This window comes from Ixodes scapularis, unplaced genomic scaffold, assembly GCF_016920785.2.
Source record: "Ixodes scapularis isolate PalLabHiFi unplaced genomic scaffold, ASM1692078v2 PGA_scaffold4__175_contigs__length_147842914, whole genome shotgun sequence".
NCBI classification, from domain to species: Eukaryota; Metazoa; Arthropoda; class Arachnida; order Ixodida; family Ixodidae; genus Ixodes; species Ixodes scapularis.
In genome coordinates, this window is record NW_024609879.1 from 127,485,695 (window position 1) to 127,511,904 (window position 26,210).

Here is a 26,210-nt window from a genome sequence, read left to right on the forward strand (position 1 = left end):
CCGCACGCCGGTACGATGCTCATCCAGATCGAAACGGGCAGGGGTGGGGCTCGAACCCAGGATCCCTGGGTTCTGCAGCGCGAGCTTTCGCTCCACGTGCTCCGAGCTGTTGTGCGCTAAACCACTCGGCCACCGATCCCCCCAATTATGTCTTGGAATCCAAAGTTTAAAGTGTAAACAGGCAGTCGGCCTCCGAACTCCAATATATGACTGCGGGGGTGCATATGCATTGCATGGCAGTCAAGGGCAGTATCGTAAAGGCATCTTATTCAAACGATAAAATAAAAAGGAACCTATTTGATCCACTTTTTTACGGTTTTTTTTACGTTCTGGTTCTCGTATATTTGAGATGCTCATATAGTTTTAACTTCGTGTGTTTCCGTGATAACTATTTGTGTATGAAAGTTCAAATATTATCAACATTTATAAGTGTTGAAATCAATATGTTGCACAGTGCGCGCTTTTATTTTCTGTATATGTTTCTTACCTTCATCTCGGTTACTCTTCAAGCTTATCAAACCCATGTAATGTCGAATGAGTATTTAAGGCATTTTAAGTACATAAACAAGCAAGTCCTTACAAATGTCATTTGCCGCTTGAGCAAAAAAGCGTACGATCACAGAAACATTTGGATTCTTGAATAGTGCCGTCATATGAATTTCCAGAATCGAGTAACATACTGGATTTCGATTTGTTGCTGTAATTGTTTTATGTTAGCCATAGTATGGTACCAGTTTCAGCCCACACCGGACACTCAAGCACTATTCTAGAGCACAAAGCGATCTCTCTCTCCAGTCCAAGTAAGTGTGCAATTAAAGTTATTTTTGATTTTACTCTAAAATGAATCTCTTACCTTTCCGCACACCACTCGACGAGAAAACCCATCAAAATGAACATTGTCGGTTTAAAAAAGTGCCAACGTGTTGACGCAAAAGAATCACAGAAGTGACACTGAGCGTAGCGTTTCACAGACTCGGTGTTTACCATCATCGACCTGCAGAAAAACGGCATGTTAATCGTTGATCGCCACATAGCCGCATGTAAATTTTGGGGCGAAACGTCATTTTCGGCAGCGTCATCTCCAACGCTCTCCGGTTAGATCGCAGTGGTTGGTTAAACGTTTCTCCTGGAAAAGAAAAAAAGCGCATGGACATTGGAAAAGCGTTGACGGCTCGCGGTTATACACTTTTTTGTACTTTAAATTCTTTTTTTAATTGCTCTTGTTGGAAATTGATGAGCGAGTTTGTTGCCTCCTTTGAAGACATCACAAAAACGTAAGGCGATGTTATGTGAGTGCAGACTGTAGCAGTAATGCATCGCCGAAACGGTGAAGTTTCTTTACTTGGTTCCACTATTAACGGTTTGTCTACACTTACGGATTCGCTGGCGGATCCGCGCCGGCGACGAGCGTACCTTGAAGCCGCTTGACGAAATTCACTCGTCGTTGTCTAAAAACCTGGATATGACCGGTTCCCGGACCGGTCCAGATTTTCCGCCAGCGAAGAGCGGACTTCGCCACCCGGCTCCTACATCCACCCACGGATCCACCTGCGAATTCGCAAGCGTAAAGGCATCATAATTCAAAGAGCAGTCAAAGGCAATAGGAGACACACATACACGGACACGCATGCGGAAAGCTCGAGGTCACGGACCATTCACTGCTTCAGGCTTGGTAGTCGATGATAACACACAGTCGAAAGTTTATGAACGCCGTGACGCTGCGCTTTTGGTTCTGCTTGGTTGGACTCGGCTGCAATAGCGTCGGATGTGTTCTGATTAAAGATGAACGAGTATACAAGATCTGTAGTTCACGAGCTTTTACTTCAGATTTCACGTGAAGAGTATTGCAGACATTACTTTTTAGACTTGGGAGGGGAAATATAACCGAGTTTATTTTGGTGTAATACGCCAAAACAACGGGGACAGAAACGAAGATAGAACCAGGCAGTTAACGTGCGTTATTGAGGGGAGTGAACAGACAAAAATATGGCAATGTAATCAACTAAAGAAACAGTTAGTAAGAGTGTTCAAAACGAACAGCAACACGAATAGCAGCAACTGCAGCAATACAAGCGGGAAGGTGGTTCTAGTTGTTTGATGTTCAAGGTATAAAAGACTTTGGGTAGTAGCATCATGGCACTGCTTATATGCTTTCTCTGGTAAAATTGTTTTGCAAACATTCTGTTTTGTCAAGTTAACTGTCAGGGATTTACAATTCATTCTTTATAATGTCAACAATATGGAAACGAAGTAATTTTTGTTGGTTTTAAAGTGATCATTACCCTAGTGAAAATATTATATCTGTAAGATATTTCTGACTCCAATAAACGCACATGATCAAATAATGTCATATAAGAACATATAAGAACCATACAAGAGTGTATAAGAAGTTATAAGAAGCTTATAATAAGTTCTTTATAACTTCTTATGTAATCTTATATTGTTTTATAAGTTTCTTATAGGCTCTTACGTGATCGTATTTGATCATATGCGTTTATTGAATCAAACAATTTCTTATATATAATTTTTACTATGGTAACTATAGGCTTTCAGGAATGAGCCCTGTGACCTAGGTAACTATTGCGGCAGGGTACTGAACATATTGTGACAAATTTTGACGAACAATAAAATACTTTAAAATAATTTGGGTAAGCCCGCAATACTCGAAGCGAAGTCAGTCGAATCTCAATAATTAAACTCTCTTAATTCAAACTTGCGGATGATTCAAGCTAACATGCAGGTTTCATTCTATGCTTCTCTATGGGAGGAAACTCCCGGTAATTCACACTTTGCTTTATTCAAACAAATGTTTGGTCCCCCTCGAGTTTGAATATAACGAGATTCGACTGTATAAATCTGGGAAACCGGAAACAATGAATAATACGAGGGACGAAACACAAAACCGCCGATGTGTATGTGTCGATCTTCTTTTTCTCGCTGGTCTCGGATTTCTCAGACGTTAAAAGTACACCAGGTGGCGTGTATAATCTCCGTTATTTCTAAGCATCAATACGCGTATTTGGTTTAATGTGATGTGGAAGGACAGCTCTCGGTAAAGCAAACCTCTTTTCTACTTTGGCATAGGATATATATACTTTTAGTAACTTTACTCCCCTTCGCATGTTGACACACTTCTTGATTTTCTAGAGCGTGTAACTCTCGGTGTTTATGTCATATACACTGATGATTTCGCGACGAAGTTCGCTAACTATCATCATGATCGACACGAAGCTAGAGGCTACTTCCGGTCGTTATTAAAAGCTGTAAGTACAAATACTTCTTTGCTATATTTTATCACGCCTACTTATAATCACCGACCACTTTAGAAGCACAGGGCGTGGCCCTGGGCATCATATTATCGCTCCGCGGCCAATCAGATAGCGACATTAGCCGATAAGAATACCCGTAAACGATTCACGCCTAAGCAATGAAGCGTGAACATAATAAGCCATGACCGGAGCTTCTTAAGCCGTCGGTTGCTGCATCGAAATTTTCACTAAGTTTATTTAACGACTTTATTATGTTGGCTGCCTTGCGCTCCAAATTTTCATGCGGTACAAAATAGAAGGTCGTACGCATCTGTATGTAGTAGCGTTGTACTTCAAATACATGTCAAACCGTTTGTATTGTGGAGCGATAACTTGAGTGCTAGTGCAGTCGACAACAATTATTGGTGACTCCGCTAAAACTCGCAATGCCTATAGTGACCGAAACTAGAAAACATAAAAGCAGAAGTATTACTGAAGTCGTGAAGCAGACCGAGAAAAAGTATGTGGTGGTGAACGTGACTGTAGACGTGCAGAAACTGAAGGAGAGGAGGAAACAAGAGCGCGCGCGTCTGTGACATCAGAAAGCCGAGCTCCGGTTGGAATGCTTAGTGGGTCGACCTACAAGCTAGCTGCTACCACTATACTGTGTCATAGTCCCTAACACCCAGTTAGGGACTATAGTAAAACACGCATTTTAGTTTCTTACTGGTTTCAGGTTGAACTGCGATTCGGGACTACGATGCCCATAATTCTTGAGTTGATTCTTGTTGGAAGTCGGACTTCTCCCGTAAGGCAGTCTGCTCATATTTTGCAATGCGACAGGAGGATATGCGCACGGCACTGAAATTTGTTTGTTTACAGGCAATAGACGCTGCGTGCCTTGTGCTGACAGCTCAGGATGAAGGGGCTCCGGTAGACGCTGAAGCTACTCTTGGAAAACTTAAACAGTGCAAACAAGATGACAGAGACCTGAAAGAAGCTGACGTACTGCTTCTGTTAACAACGTAACATTCTGTTGATTTTTTTGTCGGCGTTGTATTATAAGTGCTGTAACAAACTAATATTTTTAGCTAGAGAGCTGCAAAGAAAGGAGCAAATGTTTACAATATAAGTACAAATGTATGCTTGATGTCTCGAGCCCCGCTCCAGTTGAAGGATCTTACTTTACAAAATCTGAAAGGAAAAACTACGTGAATAAGGATGTAATTATAATGCAATTAAATGCAAAGGTGCAAGCGAGCTGGACAAAAATGACGAAAATAATCCCTGGAGAAGGAGAACAAGAGGGACAAAGGACAAACATAAATCTCCAAACACAGCTTGCTGACTGGTGAGCGACCGAAAAAATCCGCCTGGTCGGGGTATCGAACCCGGGACCTCTCCATTACAGGTGGAGCGCTCTACCAGCTCCAGCTCGCTTGCACCTTTGCATTTAATTGCATTATAATTACAACCTTAACTTGCAAGCTTCACCCTTGTTGGTGTTAGACTGGTGGCGACTGATAAAACCCGTTTGCTCTACTGCCGTCTAACCCCTGGTTAGCTCAGTTGGTAGAGCGCTCCACTTGTAATGGAGAGGTCCCGGTTGGATACCCGGACCAGGCGGATTTTTTCGGTCGCTCACCAGTCACCTAGCTGTGTTTAGAGATTTATGTTTGTCCTTTGTCCCTCTTGTTCCCCTTCTCCAAGGATTATTTTCATAAGGATGTACTCTTGCTGAGCGCAATACCTAATTCTAAATTGTCGTACAATGAGAACAGCAGTCAATATTTAATGGCGGGACAATTGCTCCACGAGCAAAGGGTCTAGTCGTCCCAGCCTCGTTTCGAAAATGTCAAACCAAAATACTTCTTTTTCTGGAAAATATTTCTTATGTTTATGGCTTTCTTCAGAATTTAACGTGTATGAATGATGTATACGTACTATAATACGATATGTTTTGTTGTCTTAGAGGTTAATATAAAATAATAAATCAATGTGTAATCCTTGTGCGGCGGTCATACGCTTTTGCCGCTCTAGTTTTTTTTTTGTTTTTTTTTTTTAGATAAAACCAGGCACGCGGAGAAGCAAAACCAAACGGAAAACGTTATTTTGTAAAGGTTTTATTATTTGGTCTGGAACCATATTGATCCTTCATTGCAATCTCTCTATCAACAGAAAATCAATTACACGGTCAAACCAAGCGTCCTGGCCAGGTAATGCTTAAATACACATATGCTCCCTGCCTACGCTAATTTCTATTTTTCTTCGAAAGGCAACGCAACACCACAAGGTATATGCACCTGTGAGAGCGTGGGTCTTGCCACAGACGACGGCCGAACTTTTTCGGGCACTCACCAAGTTTCTGTAGAATTGGCATTACTGTAAGTTGGATGACATTATTTTTAACTGAATGTGCGTCAGAGCAGTTCCTATTTTTTTACCATTTTCTCGTGAAAATACTTAATGGTTTATTGTTTTCTGGTGCGTTGGTTTATGTTTAAGTTGTTCTATAAGGCACTAAGTCTATATAGTACTATTGCGCTTCCTAAAATGCTCTTCTTCAGGGCGGAACCGGTGCCAACGTCTAGTAACGGCCGAAAAAATCTCGAGTTCTATGTGTAATCACAATACTAAATTGTGTTATTGTTTTACGCTAGAGCTTCCTAACATTGGCCTAAACTCACAGAAAGCACACAAAAAGGTTCAGGTAGGGTTGACTTTGCACAAATAAAAAGCAGATACGATTGCTAAACGACAATAATCGCACCCGCTAGGGAATGAGAAAGTCAGTCATGACTCATGCGCAAACGACAAAAATGAAACATGTAAAACAACCACACCAGTAATTGTGTGCTGCAGGGAAGTATTCTCACATATATATATATATATTTTTTTTTTATAGAAATGCAAGCATCGCATTATGGTGTGCGGTAGTGTGTCGGTACTACGTACGTTGTGTATGTCGCCAGGCTATCAGTCGCATCACACTGGCTAAACTTCTTATCGACAGCGTGAATCTAGGTCGCCATACTGTAACAGACCGACATCGCGTTGTCTAAGAATCTAAAGCCCAATTTCAATTTGGATTTTCAAAAACAATGCTACCAGCTTTAAATATGTGGGCGAATAGGCCTTGTTTAAGCAGGACAGGTTTTCTCTAGAAGTGCAACGCGGTAATAATGATTAGTGTTTGAGGGAGACTGAAGTCTACTCCCCCCTTTCCTTCTAATTTTTGTGCTTAGCACGCATGTCAGAAAATAAACTCCCCCCCCCCCCCCCCCCCACACACACACACACGAAAAAAAAAAAGCGCCATGCTTACGCTAGGAGACTCATTTTGAGTCTTGCGTCGGGCTTCCATTTTGTGACAGACGTGTGCAATCCAGAGAGTTCTTGGGAGATACAAGAAGTTCAGGGATATCTAGTGAGTTCATGGAGATCTAGGGAGCAATGCAGGGAGATCTAGGAAGTCAATTCTTCCTAGGACCAATTCCGAAACCTTCTATTTCGGGTCAGCGTGACGGAATAGAAGCGAATTTCAGAATCGTTTTTATGAATTTGGGATTACGGCTGTTTTCAGCTGAGACAGTGTCTCTGAGTTAAAAGAAATAATGTTTTCCTCTAAACTGTGTGTAGTTTTATGAATATCACGGCTCAGAGTTTGGTTTCAGGCGTCTACAGCAAAACGGAAACTATCTGTTAGGGCAGTTGTCTCAAACTCATTTGACTGTGGCGGAAGGATGGGTCTACACCGTAATGGTTGAGGGCCAGCTTAAAATGGGAGGGGGGGGGGGGGGGGAGGGAGGGTTAAAAAAGATTTCAAAGAGTAGCGACCTCATCCCCTATGCTTTTCGTTAACTCAGTTTTCCCAATGACATCTTTAAACATAATTTGTTTATGACTACCTTGGGCCCGGGTCTGATGTAACAATAATTAAAAAGACAATACTCCGTAAACCTGCTGGGTTATTTAATATAACAAGAAGGCAAGTGCACTGTCGTTCCCGTTGCTCAATTTACTCAAAAATTAAACAAGTTCAACATGTTTCTAAAAAAAAACACAATCAGTTAATTTGACAGTTCTTGCTTTAACGACGATTTCTATAACAACACTTCGAGCAAATACTTGTCTTTTAATGGTGATTTATTTTTTAAGGCAATAGTATCAAGCTTGAAGCTTTATCTTTGGCTATTGCTGCTGCTGATCGATAGTTCGCGCACGCGAGACGCATTTTCCAACGAAGAGCTCACACATGCAGCCTAGTAGCGGAACTGTTGTACATGACAAAAAGCCGGAAAGATAAACATAAGCGAAACAAAGGGAAAACAGACAGGTATAAACTATGTGAATACGTTAAAAGAGCAGAGCTATATTCGGAGCGTAAATGAATCGGCGAGATGAGATCCCTATAGCGCATGCCATTTCTAGCGCTCATGACAAGGGATGCGGGGCTCGTAGCTGGTTGCCGGCGGGCCGCGTTCCAGCGAGTCGCGAGCAGCATGTTTGAGACACCTGTGCTAGAGGGATGGCAGCACTGATCATCAGTCGTACGGCACTGTATGGAGGGAGGGGGTAATGTAAACCAAGTTACATCCGGAACCTTTGACGCAGACGACATTGTACTGTTAGCAGATAGCCAAGATAGCTTACAGGAGTTGATTAAGATCTGGAGAGGAAGGAGACTCTCTGGGCTTGAAATTCAGTAGCGACAAGTCGGGAATAATGTGTTTTGAAGTAGTAATTTGAGCACTTTCGGCCTACCTGTCCTTTCGATTCGTCTGTGTTCTGTGCGCTGTTTTATTATGCTTGCGAATGATGGTTTATACCGATGAGAAGGGGGACCCGCTTAAAATCCAACACGTTTTTATAGAATACGTAGAAATGTATAAATAGTACCTAGGAGTACGGCTGAATGGGGACAAACAATACTTAGAAGCAAATATGCTAGAGAAAGGAAAAAGGGATTGAAGCAATTATGAGGCATAGGGCACTATGGAATTACGATAGATATGAAGTTGCTAGCGGAATATGAAAAGGAGTTCTCATGCAGGGGTTGTCTTTTGGCAATGAAGTATTATGCATGCAATCTGAGGTCCAGTCGAGCTCAGAGACTCGGCATATGAGCCGGGACTGGGGGCGCATGGGAATACACCAAATGAAGGAGTGCATTGAGTGATGGGCTGGGCATCTTTCGAGGCTAGAGAGGCGATCAGCAAGTCGAAATTTGAGCAAAGGCTCGAGACGATTCAGGGTACGCGATGGGCGAGAAAGGTATATAAACATATATACATGAAAAGCCTGACTACAAAATGGAAAAACCGAACCTGAAAACTAAAATTCAATTACTGAGAGTCAAGTTGGGGGGGGGGGGGGGGGGGGCAGAACAGACTATATCTATGAAAAATGAAGTAAAAGAAGCAGAGAGAGAAAGATGTGGGAGAAAAGAATGAAAAATCAGCCTTAACTATGTATAGGGAACGAAAACTGGAAATAAGGAAGTAACATTGGTATGCTAATTTACGGCGGAGCTTGTTGTTATTCGAGGCTAGAACGGGAGCATTGTGGACTTGAACATATAGGACAAAGTACGAGGAAATGGATACGCGCGGTGTGCCGTATGCCAAGGGGAGGACGAGACAATAGAACATGTGGTGTTGAGGGGCACAAGCCTTGCTCCGACCCTCCCGGAGGCGGCGACGGATTTGGCCAAAGTGCTGGGGTTTGCAGACGAGAGTGGAAGAATGGATGATAAGTATATTTTAATAACAAAGAGGAGATTGGAAGATTGGTGGAAATTATCTAGGGAAAATCGAATAACGTACAGCTAACTGACACAGCTGGGAATGGGCGGGACACAGGAAAATTGAAACTCCCTCCCGAGTGGCTACAGCCCCAAGTCTCCACCCTATATCTCCAAGTGGGCCCAGTGTCGGGGTAGCGCCGACTAGGCTTGGCCATAAGAAAATTGGCGACTCCCTTGCCGGGGGGAAGAAGTGGCTGATGAAGTTTTTAGCTTTTTTGCTCGATGCCTCAAAGATAATCCTGGTGATATTCCACACCACCTGGTGGTATAGTATCAAAATCGTAGAGGGTAAGCAAATTGGCGAAGATATCGTACTTATGATTCTTAATTTCTATGTTAGGTGGCGCAAGCTACCACCCGATATGAACCGCAGCTCCACTGCGACGTGACGTAACCGGGTGGACGGCGCCAGTGTTGCTTGACTAAAAGCTAACCCGCTTGCCGCCTGCTAAAGAGCAGCTGGCCGCATCTTTAAAATCGGTTATAGCGGAGTACAAGACTTCACTTTGACGTAATATTTCGGCTGTGATCATATTTCGTGCCACTAAAGCGATACCAGTCAATAGACTTCTTCCAAAACCCGAAGCGCCCCATCGCGGCGAAACGCCGCGCAGTGCACTCTGGGAACGAGTTGGCCACTCAGTATCGGTTTCGATTGAGTAGCTTCAGTTCATGCATAGAGATCAGTGGTTCATGCTATCACTCCATGAACGGATGCGCTGCTTCCGTTTTTGATTATCTGACTTTCCGCAAATGTACAATACTCTAAGCATTCTCGAGCGATATAGAAGGAAGACCGGGACACTTTTCTTGGCTCCTGACATGCCGGATATTGTGCGTGTGTGTGCAAACGTAGTAAGACGTGGCTTACTCACCACACCCCACGATTGTATCTTTCCGGTGAAACAATTGAAAGTTGGTCACTTTGAGCCCTACACGTATTTTGTTTGCCGAACGTCAGCTTCTTGTTGCTTCATTGGGCGAAAAACAAGCCGCATCCTCACAGGAGTCAAAAAGTTGAGCCCAACGTTGACGCACGAAACGCAATAAATTAGACCTCATTACTGCACAAAATTTACTATGGAGCCCTCTTCCTGTCATCGTCTATCTTCCAGTCAAATTCTATGCTGATTGGAGATTAAGTTTTCACAAAGGCTGAGACCGGCTAGCTACGACGAAGGTCCTTAACAAGCGTCCCCTACTCCTCGCTAAGCCTTTTTGGACGAGCTTTTACTGACGCCTAAAATCTGTGTCTGAAAGTTGTGTCTGAAATTATCTCGGCATACTCAGTCAGGAAGAAAGCAAACACGTAACAAATCTTATGGCCATTAAAAACCTCCAAATGCGTTTTGAATCCTTTAGTTCGTTTGGCGCACCGCATAGGGGTTCACGCCTGCATAGGGCGTTTTCACATAACGAAAATCCGCCATTTTGTTTTCAGAGTGAATTAGTAAGAAATGTTTTATCTCTATCAGAAGGAAAATATAAAAAAGGCGTGATATAACTTATAAACGTTTCGTGCACTACCTATCTGAGGGTGTCATGTGAGTCTTTGTTTGAAACACACGCTCATAGCACGCGACAAACAGCTCGTGACAACAAAATAGCGAACGAAATTACGTCTGTGAAAACATCCTGTGCGTACCGTCTGACGAACGGTCCGACATTGTTCACGCAAGTGCTAGACTGTTGCTTTTTTTAAAAACAGTTTGTATGCGAGAATGTGCTTTTGTCATTAGTTAAAGTTGTTCCTCCCGGTGGTGTGGGAGGCAGGTTCCGCTTCGATGGTCTGGAGCGTGGTGGCACGAACGTCGCTGAGTGACGGGTCGACTCACTGCTTGAATAGAACTATGTGCATTTATTTACACTCTAGTTACAAGTCCCAACTTGGGAAATCATCCTGCCTCGTCTAAAGTCTCGACCCCCGTCCCCAATTTCTCTCCATCAAATCCAAAGTCCGAATCCCTCAAAATCCTCTCCGCGCTCTTTTTGTAGGTCCGTAGGGGCCTCCTTTCCCCTCAGGAACCGACCAATCTCTTCAAATTCCGCCACTCACACGTGGTACACTGTTCTCCAATGGTCGGCCAGCTGTCATTTTAGCGTCCCAACCGCCAAACCCAAACTCCTTGTAGAGTTGTTCTCTGCAATTTTCCCAGCCTGACTGGCGCCAACCGCTAAGTTATTGCATCGGGCAAAAAGCGACAATTTCATACAAAGCGGCAAAACCCTCTGCATACACGAACATTCGGCTATAAGCCACAAGCATCTTCCAGCGCGGGCTCTTTCGGTCCCGGTCCGAGCAGACCCCCGAAACCCGAGACGCTTCTTAACGACCGGCGGGGGGACCGCTCCCGCGTCGCGGCCGCTCTGGCCCAGCCGACCCAAACGTAGAAAGCTAAAAAAACACAATGCCGACGCAACTCTGGAAAGATAAACTTTCCTAACCAAGAGAAAACACCTTAATTAATAAGCATGGCTCCTAAATACTTAACTTCATTGCTGGATAACTTCATGCGTAACGCGATATTGAATTAGTACAATGCAAGGAGGTGGAAACTTTTCTTCGTGCAGTCCTGCGGGTCAGTACAAAGAAAAGATCAAAAATATTTTCGATATTACCTTTTCAGAGTTGTGTCTCCGAGTTTTATCTCGCGTACTCAGGCGTATCAAGCAAAACAGCTTTGCAAAGAAGTATATTTCGTCAATGAACACACAAAACAAGTAACAAACTTCTTGACCAGCCACACTAATGTGAAGGTGCGAGCTCGGTGCGCGTACCTATTGATTGTTCCAGTTTTTTGGTTGACTCGTACACAAGCAAGATCCCCGAGCTTTGCAGCGTCGAGATTCTCAGCATTGGGTCGTCCACATACCTCGAAATGCTAGCATAAAAGCTCGAGTACAAAAATACAACAAGCGCATGTGCCAAGACAAAATATGCGTATGGTTAGGGCTTGTGCCAAAGCATCGAGGTCTGGCCATTTAGGTTCGTTTAGATCCCGCTGAGGGTGACCTCTCGTGACCATGAAAAATAAGATAATGGCTGTTAATAGTCCGCGCTCTGTGTATAATCTCTTGTTGACGTGTCGACCAAAACCGAAAGCATGCCACTCCTCCCTGGCCAACTAGTTCCCAGAGTGCAACAAGCGCAGTGTTGCATGAAGGGATTTATGGAAGTCTATTATTTTGGTATCGTTTTCGACAGCAGTTGACCTTTAACCTTAAATGTGTCTCGTGGCGTAAATATTGCTTTAAAATATTTTTTTCGGTGAAAATTAATTTTTGTGACAGACGTTTCATATCCACTCACTTAACAAAAAAAAAAAAAAAAGCTTCTTGGGAGTTATGTATTCCTTTAAAGGAGTGACACTGTGCATGTGTGGATGTTGTCTGGCTGACGCAGACTGCGAGCCACGAGGGACACTGAAGGAGGCGAAACTGATTGCCTGCAAAGTCAGGGATATCTACTGTCAAGTCGATTTGGCGGCTTACGATATCAGCCGTCGCGCTGCAGCGAGTTTGCAATGTTTGTCTACCTGACGCAAGTTAACCCGTAAGCCAGATTTCTACGTTTTAGGTGCATTTCGAATAACCACTCAAGGTTGTGAAGCGTAATTTACTATCGTTTGCAAGGTCTTACTTTTATAACGGTGAAGTCAAATTAATTTTGGAACTTTAATTGCGGTGACGTTTTTGTAACGGTGTATTGGCAAAGGGACAAACCAAGAAATTTGAAGTGTGCAGCGAAAAAAAAAAAAAAAAAAAACACCCTAGCGGATAAGGTGCGAAGTTAAGTAACGGGGATTAGAAACAGATCGTTAGAGGGAATAATAAAGATATAGTCTAAAATTGTCGCCACTATCACTATGCTACCATTATAGCTCAAATTTGTCAGTGTAATTTATTCATATCTTGTTTAGATGGACCCAGGGATGGGCAAAATACATGCAAATATGTATCGAAATACAAATACAAAATACTTCGTCAAAAATGTATTTAATTACAAATGTAATTACATTTCCAAAAAAGTGTTTAAATACAAGATACAAATACAACCAAATGTATTTGTTCTCCTCCATATACTTTTCCAAATACATTTATCAAAATTGGCGTCAGCGACTTCAGGGCACCTGCAACGGGTTTCTGGGTATCTTATTTTAATTTTGCATTGCACACTCGGGAGAATTAGTGTGCGAGGCTCTAGTAACGTAATAGAAATATAATCACAAAAAAATGTAATCAGCTTGGACGTAATAGGTGAAAAAAGTACAGAGCTTCAAGCAGCTTTTTTGTCGATTACATTTTGGTATAGACCAGGGGTAGCCATGCTGACCCGGTCTCAGAGCCGCAAACAAAATCACGAAACTTCCAAGAGCCGCAAGGCAAGGGGGGGGGGGGGGGGGGGGGGAGAGGAAGGAGGGAGGGGGGGAGAGGGAGGGGAGGGGGGAGGGGGCACAAACTTTTGTTCAGAGCAATAAACGAAACTCAAACTATTTTCAATCTATCCGAGTCAAAAGCAGCCCAACTCTACGTAACGTAGCATAGCGCAAGACTACCAAACCGCAACCTGTCTTTCGATTTAAAACGCGTTTCATTTCTCTATTTGGGGAAGTGCTTGTGTGACAAGGAGGAAGGCGTGGAAAGGGGGGGGGGGGGAGTAGGGGAGGGAGCCGCGAGCCGCACTTTAAGACGCGAAGAGCCGCATGCGGCTCGCGAGCCGCAGCTTGGCCACCCCTGGTATAGACCAACAAAGAACCGAGACGACCAAGACGCGCAGCACTAGCTAGAGAATTTTTCATTGTTGCAACTCGCACCATGCAGTTACAAGACTCTGGACGACCCGCGCATTTAGAATGTTCCAGGCAAAAATATGGAGGGAAATCAGGCTGGAAAGCATCACAAGTTGTCACAGGCACTTATTTAGCCAGTCTGCCTGTGAACGTCGATTTCGTCACTATTCTTGCCCTGGACTAGCACCATAGTCACAAAGTCACTAAACGCTTGTGCTTGATTGAGAGACACTGCATTCTGTGCAGAACGTAGTTTTCTTCCTGCTCTGGACAGTGACAATAAATTTGAGGGATGTATTTTCGCCCACAAAATTGTATTTAATTACAATTGTATTTGAAATACCCCCGTTTTAGTATTTAAATACACACGTCAAATACATTACCTAATTTGTAATTAAATACAAATGCAAAATACACAAAATATTTGAAATACATATTTCAAATACTTGTATTTGAAATACTGCCCATCCCTGGATGGACCTTGTTAATATGGATAGTAATTTTTATACCAGCCATTTCTGGTCTGTTATTGTAAAAATCGGAAATCCGCGCTGAGGACAGCTAACATGGGAACGAATTCGGTGAAAGGTACATCTACGTCTGGTTATTACGGACAAACGTTTTCTCAGGAAGGTCCAGACATAAAAGAAAATAAGCAAGAAAAATTTGAAGTTCTTAGATCTGGAACTACAGCCAAACAATCACTACTGTACATAACGGAAGGGCGCAGGTAAGCTGGTTGAACATTTTGAAGCATACTGACACCTTCCTTCTCTTCTCTTGGTGTCAACTTTCGTATTTTCTCAGTCTTGAGTGACTTCAAAATCACTATTGTTCGTCCTTCCCTGCCCGTTCCGAGGATTAGGAAAACCTGAGCATCGATCAATGGTTCGTTTTTTTTTTTTTCTCGACTTTCAGGCCAATAGACCTTTTCTGAAATTTAGTCTGGCCACTTTGATCACCATCATCATCGGAAAAATGGCATATGTGCCGTACTAATGGCGGCCTTCTGTTTACTGATGAACGAAGAAGTTGAAGATGCTCCTTAGCAGATAATTTGAGGCTTATACATTCGAGACGTTAGCACAATGCGAAGCAGGAATTGAAAGCAAGATTTGCGTAAGCGTTCATTTCTAGCTCGGGCCCAGCCAATCTGTTGGTAGCATGAAGGTGCTCCAAAGCCCCTTGATTTGTAGAACTTTATCAAGCCGTGTACGTGGGTTGACGCTTCGTTCTGACTGGTTGCATCTTCGTTTCTGTCGTCACTGATAGAGACTGAGAAGGAAATGTACTGTGAAGCGCACACTGTCGTTTGCCGTTGACTTGCCAAAGTGACGGTGCCCGAGAAAATACGGCAGACTCCATCTTCCATGCCGCAATTAGTACGGCAAAAGTTAAACTGCCATTATAGCCACCAGATGTCACTGAAGTTCGGGAAGGGTTAGAGTTCCTCGAGAGAAGAAGATGATGGTTCGCTGAGGAAGACGTGTCCTCGCAGCGCTCCGCTCAGCTTCGTTCAAAATGCTACATCCGAACAACATTTCGGGATCCGTGCCCTCAACGGAGGACATGGAGACCACCCAGGCTCACCTCACCCCCATAGTCGCCCCCGTGGCGACCCCGGCTCTGCCCAGCAAGCAGCTCGAAATCACCAACCTAAACTTCACTGGCCCGCCGGGCTTTCAGGTGGGCAACATCAAGTTTGGAGGCGGTTCTCCCCCCTCCACAGAACAACTAAATCAAACCTCGCAGCTCGTGCGTAACGCCCTCGCGGATCTACCTCAAGATCTGCAAATCCAAGCCCTCCAATCCGCTATTGGAGAACGATTTTACATTCAAGTCCGTCTAAAAGAGACACCATCAAAACGTCTGACCGAACAATCGTTAGACAAAAAACGCAAGACTCAGAAAAGAGTGACCACCCTCCCTGGCGGGCACGACAAAACGACAGCAAATGTGCCGCTCGTCCAGGCAACAGTGCTAGACACCTCTATGGAGGCATACCCCACAGATAAGTCCACACCAGATGACGCAGAGCCGGTGCAACTCGACCCAGACACAAACGGCGAAGACTGGCACACGGTTACGTACAAAAAGAAAAGAAGGCGGAAGGAATCTTTAGTTCCCCCTGACTAACTCAACACCGGGGGCAACCCGCGGGCGAAAGCAAGGCAGCCCAATCGCTGGGAGTTCGAGTACAAAATACGTCTTACGCACTCCCAAACATCTATCAAACCAGTCTTACATCTGCTCCAAATGCAGCTCACTCCAATCTCAAAGGACTTTACACTACACCTGATCGAGAAGAGTAACATAATCTCGCTTCGTACGAACTGCAAGAACGTGGCGGAAGCCGTGGAGCAAGTTACTCATTTTTCCCTCAACTCCCAGCAAGTCCCTGCCCAAGTCTTCCGGACCTACGGCGCCACATACACGAAGGGGGTCATTTACGACATCTTCTCACTGGAAGAAGACCCGAAAGACGAGACACTCAACTCGGACCTTGAAAGTGACAAAATACGCCTAGTCTCTGCACGACGATTAGGGAAATCTAACACGGCCGTCCTCACACTCGACGGCCTGAAGCTCCCGCGCTCCGTATTATATGGACGACGCTTCATGACAGTTTACCCGCACAAGCCAAAAGCGGTCACCTGTGGCAAATGTCACCGCCTCGGACACAAGCAGGACATATGTCCCTACCCAGCCGTTTGCCCGCGTTGCGGCGCAACCCACTCTACTTCAGCCACGTCTGGCCAAGGCCCTGATTGTTCGTCTGAGGTACCCTATTGCCAGGGGTGCAAAAAGACGGGCCACCTGGGCACAGACCGTCTATGCCCTACCTGGCTACAAACCAACAAAAAATGCGCGAAGAAGTACAAAGGTATAAGGAACAGCACAAACAACATCAACAGCTACTGCAACAGGATAAACGGCCCCCACCCACATCTCTTTTTGAGTACCCGCAGCTCCCCTCTTCGCAGAGCCTGGAAAGAACCATTGCAGCACACAACACGTGGGCAACCCAGCCTCATCTCGACCAAACAAATCCTAAATTACCTTGGGATTCAAGAGTCACCGACATGCAAGAAATCCGCAATATGTTCAGGGCTCTGAAAGACGAAATTGAAAGAGTTTCGACAGCTCTGAACGCTCGTATGGACGCAACCCTCCTTGCCGAGCAAGAGTTTAACAAACGGTTACAACAGTAGCAACAGCAACAGCAGCAACACCAAAGTTTTTTCAACCAAATCCGGTCCGTCATTAACCTCCCCCAGCCCGTCGCCAAATGATCAGGATCCTTCAATGGAATTGTCGCGGACTCGGTCAACGAGCGGCGGAGCTCCGCACCGGATTCCTCGAACGTCCTGATCAACGCCCTGACGTACTTCTAATCCAAGAAGCCAATTCTGTTGCCATTAAAATTAGAGGCTTTACCTCCTATGCGTGCCCCTCTATCCCAAAATATCAAAGTGGCCCTCGTTCTACCCTTTGCGTGAAACCAGGCTACGCGCTAGTGTACGTTCGTACCGACTGGCCGCAACATCAAATTGATCTCGCCCAACACTGCAACGACAGTCAAGAAATAGTTGCGGTTCGTGCCACGACCATTAAGAACAATAACGTGATCTTCGTCTCGGCAAATCTTCGTCCTGGGGCAAAGCGGACAATCGATTACGATTGGATCTCTTACATTCATCAAACCTACCCCCAAGAACAGAAGTTGTATGGAGGCGATTTCAACCTGCATCATCCAGCCTGGGGATATACACGACAAACAAAAGAGGCGGAGCAGCTATTGGAAAGAATGACGATGTGTAATCTCCATCTCATGAACGTGGCCGGGACTAAGACCCGCATGGCAGCCTGCGAAGGCCAGGGGGACACTTCTCCCGATCTTACGTGGACCTCCAACGTCTTCTACCAACATCACGTCTGGAAATGTCTGCTCGATACCCGGGGCAGCGACCACTTTCCAATCGAAATACAATTTTCCCCCACCCGAAAGCCCTGTCACACACTCGGTGCCAAACGCAAGGTTCACATTACTCACTGGGTTCGATTTCGCCAAGAGCTGGTCAACAGACCAAACTCTGAAGAAATCGACTTTACATCCTCAATCCAGAACGCACTAAAAACTGCCACTATTTCCGTCAACGCGGACGAGGACACTCCCACACCCGATGTTCACCTGGCTTGCCTCTGGGCAAAACGCCTTCAACTACTTCAACGTTATCGCAGAGGCCGAAAAACCCCTGCGGCTCGACAAGCCGTCACCCGAGCCACCGTCGTGGCCAAGGAATACGCGAAACGCCTTGAAACGACCCGATGGCTGGATTACAGTTCGTCGCTATCCGAGAGAACGTAAATTAGGCAGCTTTGGGCCACAAGTGAGCTCTCATGGGCAAAAAGAAAAGCAAGACGGGATCCCAAACTCTCGCCCTCCAGCTGGGCCTGACGGGACCTGAACTTGCGAATTTGGCCGGAGACGCGTTCTTCCCACAGCCAGCCACTCAGCCCGTATTAAAAGACCCCGTCTACTCCCCCGAAATTGTTGTGCCCAACCACGGTATGGACCGGCCGTTTTCCCTTGGGGAATTAAATTGGGCGATTCACAAAAGCAAGACGCGATCCGCACCCGGGCCGGACAACGTCACCCCTGCCACGCTTCGGAACCTCCCTGACGAGACCCGCTTGCAGCTCCTTGACTGGATTAACGCAATCTGGGTATCTGGAGAGCTCCCCCAAGCATGGAAGCACTTGATCGTCGTGCCCATCCCCAAGGGGAACAAGGCCCGCAACACCATTAAAAACTTCCGCCCAATCTCGCTCACTTCCTGCGTGTGCAAGACCATGGAGCGAATGGTTCTCGCCAGACTAGATTGGTACCTCGAAAACAGCAACGCATTTCACCCTGCACAGACCGGCTTTCGGACCGGCCTAGGTACGCAGGACAGTCTGGCTCTCATTTCCCACCATATCATCCGCACCAAAAGTCGACGGCAGAGTCACGCCTGCACCTTCGTCGCCGTAGATGTCAGTCGAGCTTTCGACTCCGTCCCGGACTCCTCCATCATGACAGCTGCGGTCAGTCTTGGCATCTCTGGCCGAGCACTCAATTTTATTCGTAGCTTTTTGGCCAACCGCACGTTTTCAGTAGCCACTGGCCGAGAAGCAGAACAAACCCAGCCCAAACCGAATCGGCTGGGTGTGCCTCAAGGCTCCGTTCTATCCCCGACACTTTTTAATATCGTGATGGCCGCCCTGCCGCACGCCTTAGCCGAGATTGCCGATATCGGCTTCATCCTATATGCCGACGACCTGACGATCTGGGCTTCCCACACCTGCAGCTTAGAAAAACAGGAAAAGGTACTACAACATGCCCTGGACGTCGTCGAGGCATATCTTTTCCGGGTGGGACTTCGTGCCTCCCCCGAGGAGACCACTTACGTCTGTGTCGCGTCCAAAAAGTATTGTGATGCTCAAGTAGCGGAGCGACTTCATCTCGTCTTGGCCGGAGGACGCATTAGCCCCTCCCCTTCTGTGCGAGTGCTCGGCATAGCAATTCGAGAGGACGCTGCTGCCGATCCTGGCTTGAAGAGACAATAGAAACTTGCAACAAGGCACTCAACGTCATCCGCCGAATTTGCAGCTCTGGAGGGGGTGCTTCCGATACCGTCGCCAAACGACTGTACAAAGCACTTGTGGTGTCGCGAGTTTGCTATGGAGCACGTCATTTTTGGCTCTCTAAGGCACATTGGGCCAAATTAGAAACTCTCAACAACCGTGCTCGGCGCATAATCACCGGACTTCCACGCTTCACCCCCCTCAGCACTCTGAGAGCAACATCTGGAATAAACGACCTTCGGGATGTCGTCGAGACGAGAATGAGCGCTCACGAAAAGCGACTGCAACTCACCCCCTCAGGCCGAGGCATTTTGTCCCTTTTGGACAAGACGACCACCAAACTTCCGCGCTATCCAGCCACACTCCCTCCATGGGAAGATCTGGCTGACATAACCACCACCCGCCCACTGCCCCGAAAGGGTGATGCTGAACAGTTCGCCCGTCGAGGTCGCGCACACATAAAAACGGTCAACAGCTGGGACCCCGCCTTTTTCGCTGCCGTATACACTGACGTCGCCTGTCTCGAAGGTCCACAACCAGGGAAGACAATTGCGGCTTTCTTCCCCATGAGCAAGGCTGCATACCACGATGTCATCCCTACCTCCTCCTCGACCAAACAGGGAGAACTCCACGCCATTTGCCTGGCTTTAGCATCAGCCCAGGAAGCTATGTCCTCCTCCACATCCGCCCTCCCTGCGAACCTTCGCATCTTTTCAGATTCACAGGAAGCAATCAAAGAATGCAAGGCTAGAGCCAGCCCTTCAAAGCTAGTGCGAAAAATTAAAAACCTCGCTTCGCAACTTCCTGGCCAGGGAGTTCACGTCAAGATCGAATGGGTACCTGGCCACGCCGGGATTCCTGGAAATGAAGAGGCTCATCGAATCGCCCGTGCCGCACTCTTCCTCTCGGGCGAGGATACTAGTCCCTCACATCAATCAGAACACGGATACGCGACGCAGCGTGGTCGCGCTTCTTGTCTCCGAACCTACAACCGCCAGTCCACCGCCCTCAACGATCACGCGGAACTGGACCCGGACGAGCACCGTACTCTCATCAGAAACGAATGTCGCATTCGGCTCGTGGAACTTCTGCCCGAGGACCCGGACCCTCTTCCGTCGGGGTTGGGTCGTCGAGCAAGAGTCCTCCTTCTGCGCATCAGAACGGACACAACGGTCGATCCAGCACGAATAGCAACATGGAGCCAAAACAAGTCCTCGGGCTTGTGCCAGCGCTGCAAACTCGGAGCCCGGGCTACCTTCGCCCACCTTGCCTGGCCCTGCCCGGACCTGGCAGCAATACGATCCCGCCACCGCCCACTCGAAATCATCCAGCTCGAAAGCTGGACGCACCCTCCAGGAACAGAGGGTGCACGTAAGCGTGTGCTGCGGACCCTCCTCGACTTCGTGCTCGAGGCGGGACTGCAAGCGCATATCTGACTTCCCTCACGGCCTAGCAGCCAGGCGTCCGGCCACCGCTGCATTCTCTCCTTTCTCTTTCTTTTTTTTCGGCCAAATAATAAACGTTTTACTGACTGACTGACTCGTCCCAAGAAATTTTAAGAGCAACAGGTCTCGTCTCTCTCGGTCGTACTCGGTTGCAAGAGTGTGAATGAAGGCCCGTTCACACTCTTGCGACCTCTTAAGGCACGTTCACACTCTTGCAACCGAGTACGACCGAGAGAGACCAGACCGGTTTTTAAGCCTCTTGCGATCTCTTAGGACCAGCTCCGCTGCACCGCATCTGGTCCTAAGAAGTCGCAAGAGGCTTAAAAACCGGTCTGGTCTCTCTCGGTCGTACTCGGTCGCAAGAGTGTGAACGGCGCTTGAGCCTTAAGACGTCGCAAGAGGCTTAAAACCGGTCTTGTCTCTCTCGGTCGTATCCGGTTGCACGTGTGTGAACGGGCCTTTAAGGAGCCGGGCCGCAGAAAAGCCGGCGTCGGCGTCGGCGTCGGTGGAACGTTAAAATCCTGATTGGTCAATAGGGTCATGACGTCACAGCCACATGACCTCGCAAGGGAATTTTAAACAGCCTCCAACATTCACGGGAAACGTGATGTCACGCGTAGAGTGAAAGTGATTAAAACATGGCATGTAATGCGAATTAAAGGGGCTGTGCAACGACATTGGGTAGGAATATTTCTTACTTTACACCAGCTTCCTGGCACTAGTGGGACCCAGGGATACTCGAACGCAACACCACAGACCAAGAAGCGTCTTGGTCGCGGCGGAATTCAAAGGATGAAAGCGGAGCTTTTCTTTCAAACTCGACTTCTAAAGCCGCCTTTTGTTCCTTCGCGAAATTTGATGACGGAGCTGTGGGGACAATGGCAACAGTAGGATCCGCGGAAATGCGTCATCGAGCTTTGCGGTGACGATATTCAAATGCTACTCACACAGTGGACGCGAAGACTGCGTACGCATTCGATCTGGGCTCGTGACAATCGATGCCTCCACATGCATTCGGGTAGTGGCCCGTGTCCAATCGCTGCAACGACGACAATAGCCGAGCCATAACAATGTCTGGAACTCAGCGCGTGTCCTGTGCTTTGCCGACCCCAGCGCGTGTCTATGATCAACATTGGGGGCATATAATAGGCTCCAGATCACGTGGCCGCTTGTTCTGGCTGTGAGTTGAGGGGGTGAACGGTGCTCGTTTTAGGGGCGAAGCTCCTTAAGGCCCTGTCACATTGAGGAAACACGGCGGAAACATGAATAAAACATGTTTCTCAACAGTCGGGAAACATGTCGGCTGTCGGCTTTGTTGCCCGACAACCCTGTCACATTGAGGAAACAGCAACACAACATGGACGACAGCGACAATGTTGTCTCGGTGTGACAGCTTTTGGCAACGGAAACCTCGCCAACTTGTGTCGGACGACACGTGTTGCCCATTTCGGTGGCTGAGCGAATTTTTTTCCAGCAACACTGCAACATCTATATTTTTGCAGTAGAGATAGTCGCACCAGAATACCTCAATAATTGACGTCAAGCGTGAAGGGCCATTTTGAACGCGGCTTCTTGCGAGGCGGCAGCTGATCGTCAGAATCATCTGAATCGATGGCACAAAGAAGCACCAAAGCAGAAGCTGCTGCTGTGGCGGGCGCGTATGCCATCGTGCAAGGGTCTAGCCCTGTAGCAGAACGCAACCGCCAAATCCAGAGAACACGAGATGGTTCGCGCGGCTGATGAATCGACTACGGTAGAGCGACGGCGATGAGACGGCGATCCAAAATGGCAACGATTCAAGGGGCGAGCGGAGCCAGCGGATCTGAGCCTAGCCGCCTATAGGGAGTATTCACTGGCGGCCATATCCGTGTGCGCTGCTGCTGTGCGCGTGCTGACGGCGAGCTTCCGCAGTCTTTTTGGAACGTGCATTTAGCACCATCATGGTTGCCGGTCTTAGCAGGCTATTAATGTGAGCTCGTTCTGAGCATGCGCTCTAAACATCGCCCTCAAATATGGCGTCCAGTGAATACCTCCTATACTTCGTTTCAGCTTCGGTCCAGACGCAGCCGATGCTACAAGCGCGCGCATCTGGCCCAGAACAGTGCTTGCACTGCACGAGCGCGCGTGCTTGGCAGGGATGCTGAAAGCCCGGAGCTCGCGCTTGTAGCTCAGCCGAGCCGGCCGGGCAGACGAGGGTGAGAGAGAGAGGGAGGCAGCGCGCAGGAGAGGAGGCAATTTGTGTTCTTCCAACACGCTTTCTCGGTGTGACAGGATGTTCCCCGAGTGTCGGAGAACAAGTTGGGAAACATAGTTTTCGGACGACAGCAACATGTTTCCGGACTGTTGCTGTTTCCGCAATGTGAGAGGGTCCCCGAAAACATGTTTTCCTCGTGTTGAAGGACAAAGTTCTCCGACTGTTTCCGCAGTGTGACAGGGCCTTTAGGGGCTAGCCATGTCCGTCTGTCCGTCCGATGTCCGGCGTCGGGTGCTCGTGCTCACGAGCACGTGAGCACGTGCTCCCGTGCTCGTGTGGGGCAAAAAAAAACAGAAAAAAACAACCGCATCTCCACGTGGTGAATGTTGTTGATTGGGGCGAAGCTCTGGTGGTGCTTGTCTGCGTAGACGGTGAGCCGCAGCATGCCGAGCCTTTCGTTCGTTTTCATCCATGTCAGAAAGAGAACGTGTGGTATGGAACGTGGTTATATACGCATTTGAGCATTTGACCGCAGCGTGACATGGATGAAAACGAACGAAAGGCTCGGCAATCTGCTGCTCAGCGTCTACGCAGACAAGCACCACCAGAGCTTCGCCCCACGTGGAGATGCGGTTGTTATTTTTTTTCTTTAATTTTTTCTGGAACTTCTATTGCTTGGGGTGAAAAACGAACGCGCGCTTCATAGGTCATTAACGACAGTGATCCGTTTTATGTGGTACTTGCCCAAAGTACAAAAATTGGTGCATCGCCCCTTCAAAAGTCGCCGCTGTCTCAAATGATTCCACTCTAAAAAATGATTCATTCGCCTTAAAAAAAAAGAAAAAAAAATTTGTATGCGGGATGCCTTCGGTTGCAAGCTAGACATTTTACTGACTAATACCCGTTCCACACGGGCAACTCGAATGCCATTTACAACGAATGACATTTGAGCGGACGGCCAATCAGCGCGCGACGCTCCGGGTGTGGGGCATTCCACGCGCGACAGATTGCGAGCTGATTCGCCGATCACACAAATGTCATTCGTTGTAAATGGCATTCGAGTTCTCGCTTTCCATTCTTAAATGCAAAATTTATACATCCACCAAGTTTCTTTTTATTTTTAAGGGCGTTTTACATTACGGACGATGTCTTTGTCCAACATTGTGAGACTTAGATTGTCCCAGAATGTCCGATATTATATGGGACTAAGAGCCCTTGCAATATAATGGCGGAGAGCTCCTGCCCAGATTGGGGGCATCTACGCATGGTCGCGTGGCGAGGAGGATGTAGCAAGTGGAGAGGCGGAGCATGGCGGTGAAGCTTGCAGGCAATTGACGTTTCAGCCACCTCCTTGCACCTATACACCTTTCCAAAAAACACTCGACCCCAGGGGCAACAAACTGTTTTCGAGCCCAGTCACTGAGTTTGAGGCTAGACTCTCACCGGCGTCCCTCCTAACCATAACCGAGTGGACTGTGATTTCAATAGGCGCAGCCTGCGTAAGTGCAGTTTCAGACGCTGCTGGCGGCTAAACCCTCGTCTTTTCCCGCTATGTTTTGTGTTTCATGGTACATGTATTTTCCCGAGGACATTGAGAAAGTATTGTGCCGCACTAGAAAAAACAAAAAAATCAAAAAGAACCTGTAAACTATTTTTGTTGCGTACGCGCGCGACAGAACGAATGCGACTGGAATGTGTAATTCTAGTTATTTGTTTTTTTCTTATGTTAAGTTTGGCGGCGCCGCGGGATTCGCCGCATGTGAAACGACAAAGCGCATTGCTGACAAAAATAAACTGCAACAGAAGAGGGCCGAAAGGCATGCATTTTTCACGCTCACAAATAAACGTGTTTACCGATGGACAGGACACGGACATACAATTGAGGAAGTGTTAACATTCGAACAATATATCGTACGTACCACACGATGCGGCGTTATCCAAAAAGATTTTATCTGAGAAAGATCTCAAATAACACAGTCACAGTCGACGACAGTCACATCTTGACAATCGGACGGAATCCGAGATGACTTCGTTTTGGGGCACGTTTTGGGGAGAGCTTCCTTTTTTGACAACCGCACCAAGGCAGAGAAACAAACGCGACTGACCCATTTCTCACCCCAACCCGGACAACTATTTTTGGAGATGACTGAGGATTCTACGCGGATTATCTCCGGGAAAGGGGAGAACAATGTTCGCAAAATCGCGTCGAGGGTCGTTCGACGTCCTTCACCTCCTTCGCTTCCCGTGAATGTCGAGTCGAGCAGACCAGCTTGAATGGCAGGCACTTACCAGTCTTATTTCTCACAATGGAAGATAACACAGAAAGGGTACGCAGCACGCATAAAAAAAAATTAAGTGGATACTTTCAATAGGGGCGAGAAAACATCGAATGCAAAACCGCTAATATGTAGGTAGAGAACCGCGCTGAGCGGGTCTTCACAGTCCCAGAGAGCGGCAGAAAATTTCTAGCTGATAGAGGGCGCGGGAGTCGCGCCAGCCGCATCAGCATCAGCAACATGGCGGCGGCCTAGGAACGTTTTTTGGAAAGGTGTATAGTCACTGACCGCTTAAGAAATGCAGGGCGCGGTATATCCTGTTCACGCTTCTTGCCTAGTCGTGAGTCGTTCACGGGTGTTCTTATCGGCTAATGCCACAATATGATTGGCTGCGGAGCGATACTGAGATGCCTGGGACTAGCCACGCTTTGCGTTCCTTAAGCTGTTGGTGACCACAGTATTGCAAACGTGGCCCATAAACCACGTGACTGCAATCGAGCAGTTGGGAACACTCTCAAATCTACTGAACTTGCTGAATCATTCGACCCTTGTCCCCTTTTTTAAATGCTCTAAACAAAACTCTGTATTATTTATATATTGGCAGATTTATTGCATAAATCGTCATATTCAGCGAAAAGATTATAAATGGCAGTATTACAATAATTATAATAAAAGTAAGCACAAACTCAGCAGTCCATGGCGTAGCCAAGGGGGAGGCTTAATGGGCTTCAGTCCACTCCCCCCCCCCCCCACCCCCCACCCCCCTTTCCGAAAATCCAGCCAACACTAAACATACGCATGAATTTTGACGTCCGCTCCCCCC

General features: G+C 47.0%; 1 protein-coding gene across 1 annotated transcript in view; it reads left to right on the forward strand.

Moving 5' to 3' along the window:
* The window catches only part of LOC8053370, a 30,970-nt gene that overhangs the window by 3,633 nt on the left and 1,127 nt on the right, over window positions 1-26,210 (forward strand). The window contains exons 2-8 of the mRNA XM_042293411.1: window positions 741-800; window positions 3,148-3,263; window positions 3,985-4,056; window positions 4,131-4,273; window positions 5,427-5,464; window positions 5,524-5,632; window positions 12,458-12,607. Of these exons, the coding sequence (XP_042149345.1) occupies window positions 741-800; window positions 3,148-3,263; window positions 3,985-4,056; window positions 4,131-4,273; window positions 5,427-5,464; window positions 5,524-5,632; window positions 12,458-12,607 (688 nt within the window). The remainder of the gene's footprint in view (window positions 1-740; window positions 801-3,147; window positions 3,264-3,984; window positions 4,057-4,130; window positions 4,274-5,426; window positions 5,465-5,523; window positions 5,633-12,457; window positions 12,608-26,210) is intronic.